This window comes from Drosophila serrata, unplaced genomic scaffold (assembly GCF_035046125.1).
Source record: "Drosophila serrata isolate PLE 108 unplaced genomic scaffold, ASM3504612v1 contig_310, whole genome shotgun sequence".
Lineage (NCBI taxonomy): Eukaryota > Metazoa > Arthropoda > Insecta > Diptera > Drosophilidae > Drosophila > Drosophila serrata.
In genome coordinates, this window is record NW_028257208.1 from 229786 (window position 1) to 243801 (window position 14016).

At 48.2% G+C, this 14016-nt stretch overlaps 4 protein-coding genes and 1 long non-coding RNA gene across 6 annotated transcripts; 2 read left to right on the top strand and 3 right to left on the bottom strand.

Annotated features, from left to right (window-relative positions):
* The first annotated feature begins 41 nt into the window (after positions 1–41).
* On the top strand, positions 42–4879 carry LOC147642980 (uncharacterized). The gene is made up of 3 exons (XR_015272714.1): positions 42–695; positions 764–4610; positions 4757–4879. It is a non-coding gene; the product is annotated as an uncharacterized LOC147642980 (long non-coding RNA).
* On the bottom strand, positions 139–1475 carry LOC110180087 (uncharacterized). The gene is made up of 2 exons (XM_020947710.2): positions 761–1475; positions 139–699 (listed from the first exon to the last, which is right to left on the bottom strand). Exons 1-2 carry the CDS (start codon positions 1473–1475, stop codon positions 233–235), a joined length of 1182 nt encoding a protein of 393 aa, XP_020803369.2. The 3' UTR covers positions 139–232.
* A 1997-nt stretch (positions 4880–6876) lies between the features above and the next one.
* Positions 6877–9787, top strand: LOC110180188 (nose resistant to fluoxetine protein 6). The gene is made up of 8 exons (XM_020947844.2): positions 6877–7269; positions 7334–7709; positions 7910–7971; positions 8034–8343; positions 8400–8616; positions 8679–8866; positions 8924–9401; positions 9460–9787. The coding sequence occupies exons 1-8, from the start codon at positions 7023–7025 to the stop codon at positions 9673–9675; spliced, it is 2094 nt and encodes a 697-aa protein (XP_020803503.1). The 5' UTR covers positions 6877–7022; the 3' UTR covers positions 9676–9787.
* LOC110180176 (uncharacterized) lies at positions 9756–11175 on the bottom strand. Of its 2 annotated transcripts, none has more exons than XM_020947837.2 (5): positions 10918–11175; positions 10707–10857; positions 10497–10643; positions 10302–10439; positions 9756–10103 (listed from the first exon to the last, which is right to left on the bottom strand). In XM_020947837.2, the coding sequence occupies exons 1-5, from the start codon at positions 11025–11027 to the stop codon at positions 9882–9884; spliced, it is 768 nt and encodes a 255-aa protein (XP_020803496.1). In that variant the 5' UTR covers positions 11028–11175; the 3' UTR covers positions 9756–9881. The 2 variants fall into 2 exon arrangements, with proteins under 2 accessions (XP_020803496.1, XP_020803497.1); XM_020947838.2 differs by having other exon boundaries at positions 10926–11067.
* Positions 11141–13775, bottom strand: LOC110180088 (nose resistant to fluoxetine protein 6-like). Its single transcript, XM_086837476.1, is given in 8 exon segments — positions 11141–11566; positions 11632–12103; positions 12171–12352; positions 12412–12666; positions 12699–12877; positions 12938–12985; positions 12988–13269; positions 13325–13775. Coding segments are annotated over 8 exon segments (1965 nt in total). The 5' UTR covers positions 13632–13775; the 3' UTR covers positions 11141–11326.
* Positions 13776–14016: the final 241 nt, after the last annotated feature.

Genomic DNA, 14016 nt, shown 5'->3' on the forward strand with positions numbered 1-14016 from the left:
TAGGCTAGCAATCGGCTTCCTTATCGATAACAAGTATCGCTATCGACTACAGCATTTTTAATTTGGCAGTTAGTTATTTTCAAGTATTCTCTAATTAAATACTTAAAAGCTTCTTAAAAGTTTCAAACAAGTAACATATTACTTTTAAATGATATTTATTAGTTGACGTTGATAATTTTTGGAGCACACTGCATTGCATAATAACTAGGATTTGAAAAAAAATATACACCGCTTACTTAAAGATGTACTGCTGTTGCTGATGGCTGGGGGTCGGGAAGCGATTGAGGCCGACGAAGTCAAGGGTCGGAGGAAAGCCGTAGCCGCTGGCGGGTCCGGGAATCGAGTCCGCTTGTTGACTGGGAGGCGGTGACCCATCTCTGACTGAGGAACCTGGTCCAGTTCCTCCGGCGAAAAAGTCATCGTCACTCTGATAGTTGACCAAAAACCGCGGTGGAGATCTTTCAGGCTGAGCATCAGCGTTGCCATCAGCAGTAGAGCTTGCACCTGCACCCGCCCCCGCACCCGAATCCGTATCCGTGTCTGCCGCATCGGCGCCATCACCGCTGGCCGTGATTCCTGCCACCTGCACCGCCGACAAATCCACCTCCTCCTGCTGCTGCTGCTGCTCCTCTGGTAGTTCCGCGAGCCCCGCCAGCGCTGCGACGCCGCCTCCTAGAGCCAGCGGCCTAGAGAAGGTATCTGCAAAGTGTCGGAGAGAATCCAATTGTACGGCAATTAGTTAAAAGTTTGCTTATTTTACCAGTAGGTTGTGCGTACTGATAGACGAGGCGATCTCCCAACTGCGCAGGGCGGCGCTGCCGAGGATCAGGCTGCTGCGGTTGCTGTTGTGGCTGCTGGGGACGTGGTCTTAGACGCGGACGCGGAGCGGCAGCTGGCGGTGGTGGTGGTGGCGGTGGTGGAGGAGCTGTAGCTGGTGCAGGCGCCGCCGGAGCATCATAGTCGTAGTCGTAATCATAGCTAGGTGGCCCTGGTGGAGCTGGTGGTGCTGGCGGCGGTGGACGAGCCGCGGGTCTTTGGGCGTTATAAAGCCCCAGGGGGCGTGGCTGCGGACGCACCCGTCTCGTTGGTTGTGGAGCGGGCGGTGGCGGTGCTGGTGGCGGTGGCACTGCAGGATCAGCATAGTCATAGTCAAAAGGAAGATAACCAGAAGCGAAGTACGGATGCCAGATTGGTCGACGGCGACGGGGATTCGGTGGCGGCGGCGGCGGTGGTGCTGGAGTCGTGGTAGTCATTGCCGGCGGCGGGCGTCGCGTGGTTCGCACCAAATTGGCCTTGGCTGAGGATAATTGGGCGCTCTTCAGCAGCAGGTTGCGTAGAAGCAAGCCAAAGTCCAGGGTGACGGTTGCCCGTGGAGTTCGTGTGCGCACAGCGAACTCCGTGTCCTTTTGGGCATGATTGCTGCCGAGGAGCTGCGCTAGGAGCGCGAGCACGAGCAGCGGCAGGCGGACTAACATCCTGATGTGGTGAGCTGGTGATCAGGGGAGCTGGACTGTACCGCTCGGGAGGCCGTTCCAATCGGAACTGGCACTGGTCAGCCGCCGAGCCGCCTGCCTTGACTCGACGGAGCTGTGCCGCCCGAGCCTGGGCGTCGTGGATTAAGTGCCCCGAAAATCAACAAGTTAGACGGGTTAGCTGTGGCTCTGGCTCTGGCTCTGGCTCTTGCCTGCCTCTTGTCATAGTCGTAATCGCCGCCGAGCAAGACCCCAATCCCCGCCAGCCGTTGGCCATCAACGAGTTCTGTGCGTGGCAACAATTACTTTTGCACTACTTTTTGCGGCGGTTAATAGATCGTAAGTGCAGCACAAACTATGCATAATGCTTACCGGCCCGATGCATTTTTAAGAGGCGGCAACGACTGCGACTGTGACCACACAGTGGGTCCAGTCCCTTCACATTGCAGCGACTTGTAGAGGCCACGATAGATAAAGGCAGTCATCCTTGATAAGAATAATATTGAACATTTTAATACCATTATCATTCAATTGGAATCACATGTTATCCATCTGAAAAATTAAGTACACATAGTTTATAATTATAGGATTTAATTTTAATTTAAACTATTTTATGTATATAGTTCTAACTTACCTGAGATGGGAAAGGGATGCCTAGAAGGCTCATATCCTTCAGTCTAAAGTGGAGTATTTTCAGGCATAGGAAATAGAAATAATTGCCTTCAAAACTTTGTCAAGACTACCAACCACTGTGCCGTCGAGGGTCTGTCACGATTTGCTCTCATAATAATATGAATTTTGATTTCGGAGTTGGACTGCGCCTGCGCCGCCAGTTGAATTTGATTTTCAATATATGTTTAATCATTTCCACAGTAATTAACAGTTGGCCCGCTCTGCACTATTTTTTTAATTTTTGTTTATTTTTTTTGGCGCAACTCTGATTCGGATTGACTGCGTCCGACTGGGACTGGATCCGGACAATGGCCACCACTCGCTTTTCATTCGTTAGGAGGGGAAACCAGTCGGCCAGTGCATAAATTGCACAAAGATCTGATGGAAAAGCTGACGGTTGTCCGTGTTCTGTATGCAGATATAGTAAGTGGAGTATATATGCTGGAACAGAAACTGGTTGGGTCTCCTTCTCCGATCTAATCCGTGTCCACATTTGCGCTGCCTTCTTTAACCTTGAGTCTAGTCTGCGTCTTATCTCTTGCATAACCCAGAAATGGGGCTGACGGAACCAGTTCGGGTTCCCTGCCACTCCCCAATTGCCCAGAGCAACCGTGGAAAGTGAAAATTCGTTTCGTTTTCCATTTCCCACGACACGTAACAGAGGCAGGCAATTTGTCCCAGATTGCTGGCATTCAACAGCATTCAGGATATTCAATTAAACGTATCCGATGCTTGGCACGCACAATAAAAGCAATGGAAGTACGCTTAAAGTTACAAAATCCAACACCTTAATTAAAATTAAACTTATACTGATAGGAATTTTTACATATTTTAATTATTAGTTTTAGTTAATTAGAATAAGTATAAATGGAATGGCAAAGAAGAACATTGACCACAGATTAGTAAAGAAATGAGGGTAGTAGATTGACTTCATCAGGGCTTCTTCCTGGTGTCAGTGGATATAGGAAGAGTAGGCAAATCAAGCTATTTAGGTAATCCCCAAGACCAAGCGGTCAAACAGCCTGTCTTGGTCATTTTCCAAACACCAAGCACGCAGACAGTCTGCTGGAAGACAATGTGAAAAGGCAAATCGATTATTAAAAACCAGCCACAGCTCGAGAGGATCGAGGCTGGAGGAAATGGGCGGTATATGGCAATTAATCTAGACATTAATTTTTGTTTGGCAGCAGGTTAAAAAGGCATCAGCCGTATGCGGAACTGAGGCACTTTTGCTTACAAATTGTGTACATTTTAAGCAGGTCAAGAATTACCAAGCATTGCTACATGCATGTGCTCGTAGATATTTTAGACTTTAAATAGTGTTTAAATCGATTCTAGTCAGGTAAAAATTAACTACCACTGGCAAACACTTCACTTAATTTATAAATATTCTATAAAAATCTTTCACTTACCCTTTTTTTCTATGGCATTAGCAGATCTCTCTTTACCATCCTTCAATTTCATCCGCCCTGTTGGCCGGGGGATACTGGCACACTTTAGAGGGCATACTTTACAGGGCTACGTGCTTCAAGGCTCGCTGGATGTGTTTTCGTTTTCGATTTAACTTTTGGCTCTTGGCTAAAAGGAGAAGATCGGTTATCTAAATACGCTTCAACCGTTTGATAGGCGGTGAGTTAGGTCTTTGACCGATACTGATGTGGCACTTGTAGCCAAGGCCAACTTTGTACGCATGTTTAGGTAATTACCATTGAAATTACCTGGCAACAGGCCACAAAATCCTATTTGCTGGCGGAGCATGAGTTGGGTTCCATTGGGAAGAGGAAGCATTCTGGATCATCCTGTATATGTTTTAGTAATGTCTATACCCTTTCAGGGTATTATATATTATATTATTAAGTCAGAAGCTTAAAACTCAGTGAATGAGTCGTTTCCGACCCTAAAAATAGTATATATTCTTGATCAGCATCAACAGGGGAATTTCCGGCAGAGAATAAAAAATTTTCAAAAAATTAAAAATTAAAAATTTTTTAAAAACAGAAAAGGGGTTACATCGTTAATATTGTCAAAAATTTACAAAAATTTTAATTTTTAATGGAGTACGCAGATTTATTACCCTAATCAAAACTAACAAAGAAATGATTTCCGAATTAAAATTAATGCTTTTTTGGCTTAGTTATGAGTTTTTAAAGTTTTACCTTACTCAAAAAAATGTTCATATAAAAATATCGATTTAAATAATGAAAATATTCCTAGCTAAGGTATGGCCGATTACTGATACGATTCTATAATTCATTTGTAAAATGCAAGGTTATATAAACTTGGTCTTACCAAAGTTAGTTTCCTTTCTGGTTAGCTTTTGAAACTAGGCCAATGACTGATAATGTTGACGCCAGAAATGGGATCGCGATAGAAGCTACTACAAATCACGGCGGTGCGCAGGTGAAGTGGTTCCTCTGTCATGGCTACGTGCAAATTGGAACACGGAAATGGTTTCCCTAACTACTGGTAGGTCTGGATGTGGTCAGAAGCCAGAAGGGGGAGGGTTCACCTCTGCAGGTCCGTCTTATTTTGTGATGTAATGCTTAAGAGCCTGATTATCCATATTACTTTTAAGGTTTTCACAAAAAATACAATAATTATACCTTCTGCAGTGATATAACAACATGGAGGCAATGAACCCACATCAACTCGGCCTTGGCCCGATCCACGTTCCACACTTGCTAAGCTTCAATCGAGTGATTCCCCCGGAGTGTATACCAACCCCTCAAAATAATGCATAGACTAAAGCCGGAATTCGAGAAAATACTCCCAATGGAAGAGAGATTTGTGAGCTTGAACAAATACTTATCCCAGAGACTGTCTTTGAGCATGTGTATAGCCTCCCACAGAATATATTTAGTACATATGGATATATTGTAGTATTTTACCGTTGATATAATAACACTCAAGAGTCGAATTTTTTAAACAATTACTCGGTAATCATCGGCGAGCAGGGGTATTTCACCTGCCTTTTTTTAACCGAATAATAGTCTCTATCTTGACAATGTTTTGCTCTCCACGTTTTAACTCGTTTCGATGAGTAATGCCAACAAAGTTGTTTTCGTTCTACGCATCACTATTTTGATAGTAGAATCTGTAGTACTATGTTATATAGTAGTAGTAGTTCTCATGAGGTCACACTTTTCATTCATCGAGAACAGGTTCGTTTGCTGAAATAATTGCAGTCAGCGAGAACATTCGAATTAACATAATTATATGATTATATTTTTGTTCTAAATTAAGAGAAGAGTGTTTATAAATTCGGATATACTATGAATAATATACAACCTTTAAAATAATATATGTATAAATATAATAAATTAGTTCTATAAACCAGAGTATCATTATTTGGTATAGCACAAGAACTCCCAAAAGGGTCCTGGCTATATAAGAAACCTACCTTAAATTTACCTTCACCCTTTTCCTGAGGAAAAACACCAGGTATCACCTAGTCCAGTCTGCTTCCCAGAAGATTGGACATATTTTTTGGCAAAGTGCGTGACAATGCCGTTTCCGAGAGAGATTTTTGTCAGTGAAAGTGGTCCGCCTCAGACGACTCGTTGGATCTCGGTTTCGTTTAACCTGGCCAACGCCACGCTTGGAATTGATTGATGTAACCATTAATTATTTTATTGCGCAATAGTGGGCCAGGTGAGTTAGAGACGCTCGCCCTTGCCAAGGGCGGACCAGGGGATCAATGAACTCTCCGGCCGTGAACCGCCGGATCTGTTACGGCCAGGTTAAGCGAGAGAGAGAGAGAGCCAAGGTGAGCCACTACCACTAGCACTACTCACGAATTTATTGGCCCAATTTGTAGTGGCTTCTATCGCTGGCGATCGCGTTGCTGCGCTATCAGTTATTGGCCTCCACGACGGAGTACGGCCAAAAGCGTGGAGGAAATTCCCTGGAGAGCTGCTTCAACTGGGAATTTATACAATAGGAATATAATTTAAAAAGACTAAGCTTTAGTTCGGGGAGATAATATTATTAATTGTTGTTATTATTACTCTCGACATACACCTCTACTTCGATTCCTGGGAAGTTGTATGACTAGTTCCCAGGAAAGATCCTTTGGAAATTCATAAGATACTCCTGCAATGCTACCAGGATATTGATTTTCAAAATATATATATATTTAATATATATAACTCATAGTTGACCGATTTAAAGCAGAATACACCCCAGGAACTGAGCAAAAAAGTGCATTTAATGAGCATTAATGAGCATCATCCCAAACCCTCCACCCCCCGTGAACCGACACACCTCGCTGGCCACACGATGCTGGGAAGCCCCCTGTTCCAACCCACTCAATCCACTCAACCCACTCCAGTGCAGTTCTGGCCAAAAAGAGTGCAATTAAGACCGGGAGAGTGGATAAAAAGTTAATAGTTGCTCCTCGTCACTGTCGTCATCCCCCCGCATGGCATTGAATCTAATTCGGAGCAATATCAGTCATCGACCCGAAATGTTTGCCAGTGATCGTGATCGTGGAGATACCGAAGGTGGCCAAGAGGCGTCTATTGGTTGTGGCCAAGCCAAGGGATTCCAGATAGAGCGCTGCACGGCTGACGGCTGCAACCGGAGAGCGGTGATTAGAGAGTGAGAGAGAGGGAGAGCTCGTGCTCCCGCTACCGCTCCAGCTCCCGCTACGCTACCGCTCCAGCTCCCGCTCCCTCTCCCGCTCATATCACATCATTAAGTTAGGAGCTTCCTCTCCACCGCTCCCAGAGCATAGCCCTACTCGCTCCTATAAATATCACGGCCTCGTCCACGGCCACGGCACTCCCGAAATTGCTTTGCTCGAGCCCAGATCCCCATTCCCACTGTCCTCTGTCCTCTACCATCAGTGCGGGAAACCCAAGTAAACCCATCATCCCCATGCTAATCCAGTTGCTCCTACCACTGGCAGTGGTCACTGCCCTGCTCCTTGGGGTGCCTTCAGCTAACGGATATAGCTCCAAGGATCTGCTCGTGTGGATGCAGTCCAGCAACCTGGGCTATCAGGTGCTCCAGCAGGCGCTCAACGATAACAATCAATCCTCAACAGCTGCCGAGGCAGCCTGTGCGGCGGAGGTGCGTCTGCTCCTGCTGGCGGCGGAGGCCAAGGCCCTGCCCGCCTTGCGAGGTGAGTCTTTTGGCGGCCATCTCCTGGCTTCTGTTGTCCATACATTGCACCTTCTTCCATGCAGTGCTCGATGCCTGGGGCAAGTTTCCACAGGGCCTGCTCTATGGCCACTTCACCGATATGGGCAACTACGAGTCCTGCCTGAGTCTGGGCCAAACTAAAGCTACCAGTAGTCTCGGCGACATTGCCGCCGCCAAGTACTGCCTGAGTCACATCCAGTTCGAGAGCCTGCTGCTGGAGGCCACAGGAGCGGAAGCGCTCACCCTGAGTATTGGCACCTGCCTGCCGGCCACCTGCTCGACTGCCCAGCTCAGCCGCTGGCTACAGGGACACCTCCAGGAGCTCTTCGGACGGAACTCAACGGGAGCCGTGCTGGTGACCGAGCAGGATTGTTCGCTGGCCAAGGGAGAGCCCATGGGTGGCCTGGACTGGTTTGCCGTGTGAGTAGAGAACAAAATGGGAGAGCTAGCACTCAGTTGGAACTCACTCAACGCTCTTCCCACACACTTGTGCAATGTGTGCACCGCCCCGACTAGTTGTGAGCGGCCACTCTGGCGTATACGTGATGCGTATACTTGTTTTGAAGTAGCAATGACGTGGCCATTTCTTCACAACTAATAGATAACCTTGTCCATTTCAGCTCGATCCTGATACTTTTGGGCACTGTGGTCCTGCTGGCCACCCTTTTGGACTATGGCAAAGGTAGGTTCGTCTTCCAAAATCCCGCTCCACTGGCTTAACCCTCTGCCGCTGCTCCGTTCCAGTCAATGGACAACTCCTGGGTGCATTCTCCCTGCGCCAGAACCTGCCGCAATTGCTTAAAACCTCGAGCACACCCTCGCCGCGGATTATTCCCTGCCTCCACGGCATCCGCTGCCTGACCATCATCTGGATTATACTCGGACATGGGTACATGTATTTGCTGTTGGCACCCACCGTCAACTCCCTTGAGATCGTGGCCTGGGCCCGGACACCCTTCTCCATGGTACTGCAAAGCGGTTCCATCTCCGTGGACACATTTTTTCTGCTGAGCGGCCTGCTTTTGGTTCTGACTAGCCTGCGTGAGCTGGAGCGGTGAGTTGTAGCCTCCGTATTCGATCCTAATACTTATCATACCCCTTTTCCTGCAGCACATCGGGTTACCTGAACGTGCCACTGATGTACCTGCACCGCCTGGTTCGACTAACGCCCGTCCTGGCCCTGGCGGTACTCCTCTTCATGACGCTCTTTCCCCGCCTGGACAGCGGTCCGCTGTGGCAGCAGTTCACAGGCTCCACTCAGCTTTGCAGCGACTCCTGGTGGGCCACGCTGCTCTACGTGCAGAACTATGCGGCCCCAGGTCGGATGGTGAGTGCCTGCGTGCTATCCCCGACTCATAACTGATCCTCATTCCTCATCTCACTTAACAGTGCCTGGGCCACTCCTGGTACCTGGCTGTAGATATGCAGCTGTACATACTCTCGCCCATCCTGCTGATCGCTCTCCACAGATGGGGCAAGCGTGCCGTTGGTGGCATTTTGCTGCTGATCCTACTCCTCTTCGGCTGCGTCTTCAGCATTATTATGCTGCGTGAGTTGCAGGTCTTTGACCGTCATGGGTGAGTACTAATATAGCCATGATTCAATTCAGTGCTAACCATTCAGATTCCTTGCAGCAACCTGGGTGCCGATAGCCCCGAAATGCGTCTCATCTACTACACCACGCATGCGCGCGCCACACCCTGGCTTATCGGAATCCTCTTTGGCTACTTCCTCCACCGCCAGGGTAAACAGGCCACCAAGGTGGCTGTGCCCCGATGGCTGGCTCTGGTGCTGTGGGTGCTCAGCATCAGCCTGCTCCTGGTTGTGATCTTCGCCATGTACCCGTACACGGAGGCCGGAACGGAGATAATATCGCCGCTGGGCGGCGCCTTCTACATCTGCTGCAGCCGCATCGCCTGGCCCCTGGCCCTGTGCTGGCTCATCTGGGCCTGTCAGAACGGTCTGGCTCCGGTGATTAGCGATCTGCTGGGCTGGACCTTCTGGCAGCCTCTGTCCAAGCTATCCTATTGCCTCTACATCTGGCACCTGCTCGTGGAGACCGTTCATGTGGCGCGCACCAAGACAAGTTTGCATTTCTCCAACTACGATGCCGTAAGTAGCTGCCATCTCTTGAAGGGAGTAACTGTACTTCATCCTTGTATCCTTGCAGATCCTCCGCTTCTGGTCGGACTTTGGCATCACCTTGTTAGTGTCCATGATCATGTATCTATGCGTGGAGGTGCCCCTGGCCCGCCTTGAGATGCAGCTTTTGCGCAGGCGCACAAAGCCGCAACCCCCGACAAACTCCCAGCCAGTAGACCAAGCTCTTGAGGATGTCCCTGCTCCAGCCACGAGCATTTCCCGTCAAAATCTAGTCGACCCCTAAGCGTTGGGCTGGAAGTTCTGGATATTAAAATGTGATTTCATCGTTCCTTCTTTCTATTTTTTTGTTCAAAGACAAAAATATAGGAATAAAACCGTTTAATGTATTTCGAAAATTATTCACACAACGAATTTGAATCCTCTAAAGGATTGACTGGTTTAGCCAAAGTATTTAAAAAACCGCTGCTCATCCAGCATGACGCCTGCTTCCTATACGAAGTCCATTAAGACTTTCTTAATTAGAGCAATGATTTCTTTATTGGAAACCTTCCACTCGGTCAACTCCAAGATCAAGTCCAGTGTCCACAGATAGCTCATATATAGGGCAAAGAAGTTCAGATAGTATAGCTGGCCGATCAGTATAAAGTCTCCTTGGGCATCCTCATGATAGAAGTGCGGTCTCCGCACAGAGGCGCCAAAGATGATCACGAACTGTGGGGGGACAGGCGGAGAGTTTATCCTAAGATCACTCAATGACAATTGTATTTTATAGAAAAATAATGGTTATTGTCGAAATATTGAATACCAATTTTACCATCCTATTTTGCTTACGCGAACAAATCACATTTTAAGAGTAAGAGTAGGAGGGAAGGATAGGGACACCCCATACGGGAAACCCCACACACTCACCACATTCGACAAAAGCATATATATAACCATAATGGGAAGCTCAATAAGGACGCGCTGCATCTCAACGGTGAGGATGATACCAAAGCATGTTAGCACAAATAGACGCTCACTCCACAGGATCACATTGTGCCGAGAGATCTGAGGACATACACAGCCGGTTAGAAATCCACTAGTTGCGTTAAAAATGCCACTTACAAAGAGGCCCCTTTTGTGACGCATTGAGATGCAGCCGTAGACAACGCTAATCACCATCGATATGATCGTGACCACAGCAGATATTGTGAGGCACAGGTACGGTGCATGTTTGGTTGGCTTCATAATGGAAATTGTGTTAATTTCGTACTAAGAAAGTTGGGTTACTACCTCTTCTCTTTATATACGATATGCTAGATGGCAATAACTCACTGTCCAGCCTCCAGCAAGGAGGCGTACCCATGTTGGCTTGCTTGCTATAATGCGGTAGAAGAATCCGTACATCTGAATGGTCATAAAGCTAATAAAGAACTGAACCAGGTTGAGACCATAGCGTGCCCCCAGCATCTCGTTCAAGTTCTTGCTGCGGGGCAGAAGTGTACAAGGATAATCAGGACCACTGCCCGCACTCTCTAGTACTCACAACTCAACGATGGCAATGACCTGCATCTGACCAATGATCAGCATCAGGATGGTTACTCCGTAGGTGGGACCAGCCAGGCTCTTTTGCGGCGCTTTCGGATGTTGCAACATAATTTGGAAACCAGCTTCGGCTGGTTCTTGCTACTTATACACTGTTATAATTTGGGAAACGCTCTTTAAAGCAGGATCAGGAAAGTAAAATAGGCAGAAAAATAAACGCCAACTAAGCAATACCCATTTTTTCCGACCCCTTTACTTCCAAGTCTGGGGTCGAAAAAAATGTTTTGGATTTAATTAAACGAAAAATAGGAACTGATTTAAAGCTTACACGTATAAATCGACATGACCAGCGGTTCAACTTAGTGGTTAAAAAAAATTATATATGCTAAATATAAACAAAAAATTAAAATTTAGGTTACGACTGCTGTCTTCGCTTCATCAGTCTCGGGGAATTCTGGGAGCTTTGACTCCTTCTGCTCCTCGGGTGACTCCTCTGTCTTGGCCTGAGTTGGGGAAGGTGGCTGCTTCGCACGGCTCCTTCGGCTGGGCAGGAGAAGCCCCTCCAGGCCTCCCAGTGGCGCCTCGAAAATGACGTACAACACATAGGACATCAAGAGGGTGAAGCCAAAGGTGGCCCAGAAGGAGCACATCTGTATAAATAAGAAAACGATGTCCGGAGGATAGGTTATCTTACTTCTGGCTTCCCCACACTTACCACATCGTAGTCCGAGAAGTAAATATTCGATCGCACGCGCCTGTGGTTTACTTCTTGAATAAAAATGTGCCAAACATAGGCGGAGTAGGACAGCCTGGACACAGGCTGCCACAGAGGCGAAGAAAGGAAACTGTTGGCGAGGCCGCCGTATCCCTGGACGCAGGCGAAGACCACCCAGCACAAGGCCAGAGGCCAGCCTATTCTGGTCAAAGTGTAGAACAGAGCTCCCTCCAACACCGTGGGCGATGGACCCAACAGCTTCGCATAGGGAAACATAGCAAAGAGCGAGGTGAACATCATGGCCAGACAGAGTAGCCATCCGGCCCACACCGCCAGACGGTTGAGACGGAACTCCTTGCCGCGGACTACGTGCATGAAGTAGCCAAACAGAGTACCCACCAACCAGGGAGCCGCATGGTTGTGTGTGGCAGCGTATAACTTTTTCTGCACCTCAAAATCCTGGCCGCCATCTCTGTAGAGAACGAAGAGAGCGATTAGCTGGAGGCCGGACAAGGCAGTGGTCATCAAGGCGGGCTCACTTGGCAAGGATACCGTAGTCATTGATCATGATGGTGGCAAAGAGGCAGGCGGAGAGCAGAAGCATGACCACCAGGACCGCTGCGGCACCCTTCTTGCCCCACTTGTAGAGCCCGATCAGCACGATGGGTGACAGTAGGTATAGTTGCATGTCCACGGCCAGATACCAGGTGTGTCCAAGGCACTGAAAAATTCGAATTCAATCTCGTCGGGAAAACAATATGTGATCAGTGCCCAACTTACCGTATTATTGGTGGCATAGTTCTGCACATAGAGCAGTGTCCAGAACCAGGATTTTTTGCACCCAGAGTAGTCATAGAAGCCGACGTCGTTGGACACTGGACCGTTGGCCAGCAGAGGCAGCATCTTCATATAGACGAGGATGGCCAGGGCCACGATCGGAGTGAGGCGCAGGTAGCGGTGCAGGTACATTAGAGGCACATTCAGTCTCCCCTTGTTTCTGTCGAAGAATAACCAGATATACAGAATACAGTGGAGCTCCTGTAACGCAAGCAGTATTGCTGGTTAACGGACAGCGCCTTCAGATACATGATGTACTCGTGACCCAGTAACACCCAGATCAGGGACATGCAGCGCATGCCATTGAGGCACTGGATCACATTGGGAGTTGACTTGGCATCCACGATGGTGAACAGATCGCGGGACGTGGCACGAGCGGAGAACACCTTCACCAACCGGGGAAGCTTATCTGCCAGGCAGACAGGGAAGTCAGTTAATCCTGGCATGGAACCTCTTCTCAAGTACTCACCCTGGTCCGAGCACAGGAAGTAGTCGTAGAGAGTGCTCAGAGTCACTAGAGGCACAGAAGATGCTGTAGAAGTTGCTTCATAAACACCTCCATGGTCTCGGCGGAGCAGGAGGAAGGCAGGCACATGGCGGTTCTTATATTGGTTGCCGACAGGATGTCTGCGTTGAAGCCCAGCCACTTGGCGATAGGAAAATCTATGAAGCAGTATTTCCCCTTGATGTGGTGTGTTTCGCTGACGGTTCCGTCCACGCGGAGGCACTCATCGTAGTTGCCCATATCGACGCGGTTGCCGTACAGGAATCCCGAAGGCTTGTTGCCCCATGAGTCCAGCACTGCAGAAAGATAATTAATGTATGGGCTTGAATCGGAATGGTATGTTTAACTTACTGGCAAGGGCCCACCTCTTGGGCGAAGTCAGGCTTCTCATGAACTGTGTGATATCCGCCAGGCACACCAGATCCTGTTGGCCGAGCCGTCCATCGAGGAGGTGAAGATCAGAGGCGGAAATGTTCCGAAAAAGGCGATAGAACTCGGGGCCCAAGGAGGGCAATTCCAGAAGCCAATCGTAGCTAGCATTGGGATGGCTGTGGTAGATGTCCTCAAACCGAATCTGCCGGGAAGGAAGAGTGGCGTGTGCCACCGTCGCCAGGCAAATTAGGAGGAGGAAGGTAGTTACCGGCGTCGCACTGGCCATCCTGAGCTCTGCACCGTTGGCTAGCGAGTGTTTACTAATAGGCCCTTAATGCTTCAATTATATAGCCAATTGGAGCTAGGCGTATTCCCCGAACACTGGTTATCTGTGGCTTTACTACGAATGGATGGATTGCTGATCAAGATCTCTTATGTATTTTTATAGCGACAGTCATAGACATAGCCAAGGTCTATCCAACCCACTTGAGTTGCTTTTTGGTGGCTACACTTGAGGCATTTAATGGAGGCTTCTCTGGATAGATAGATGAAACAGCTAAAAGGGGGTTCGAGGAAGTTCATTTAATCAAATCTAATTAGGATTGTGAATATATGTATAAAATTATGTTTATCTCAACCGCATAACTAACTTGCTTTTTCATCCTTATCGT

Excerpts from the sequence above, each read along its gene's own strand:
- LOC110180087 (XM_020947710.2), bottom strand. The coding sequence starts at position 1,475 with ATGTTAGTCCGCCTGCCGCTGCTCGTGCTCGCGCTCCTAGCGCAGCTC. Across the intron at positions 700-760 it reads TCAGTACGCACAACCTACTG|ATACCTTCTCTAGGCCGCTG; the intron begins GTAAAATAAGCA and ends GACACTTTGCAG.
- LOC110180188 (XM_020947844.2), top strand. The coding sequence starts at position 7,023 with ATGCTAATCCAGTTGCTCCTACCACTGGCAGTGGTCACTGCCCTGCTC. Across the intron at positions 7,710-7,909 it reads GGCCTGGACTGGTTTGCCGT|CTCGATCCTGATACTTTTGG; the intron begins GTGAGTAGAGAA and ends TGTCCATTTCAG. Across the intron at positions 8,617-8,678 it reads ATGCGGCCCCAGGTCGGATG|TGCCTGGGCCACTCCTGGTA; the intron begins GTGAGTGCCTGC and ends CTCACTTAACAG.
- LOC110180176 (XM_020947837.2), bottom strand. The coding sequence starts at position 11,027 with ATGTTGCAACATCCGAAAGCGCCGCAAAAGAGCCTGGCTGGTCCCACC. Across the intron at positions 10,858-10,917 it reads GTCATTGCCATCGTTGAGTT|CAAGAACTTGAACGAGATGC; the intron begins GTGAGTACTAGA and ends TCTGCCCCGCAG. Across the intron at positions 10,104-10,301 it reads ATATGCTTTTGTCGAATGTG|TTCGTGATCATCTTTGGCGC; the intron begins GTGAGTGTGTGG and ends GTCCCCCCACAG.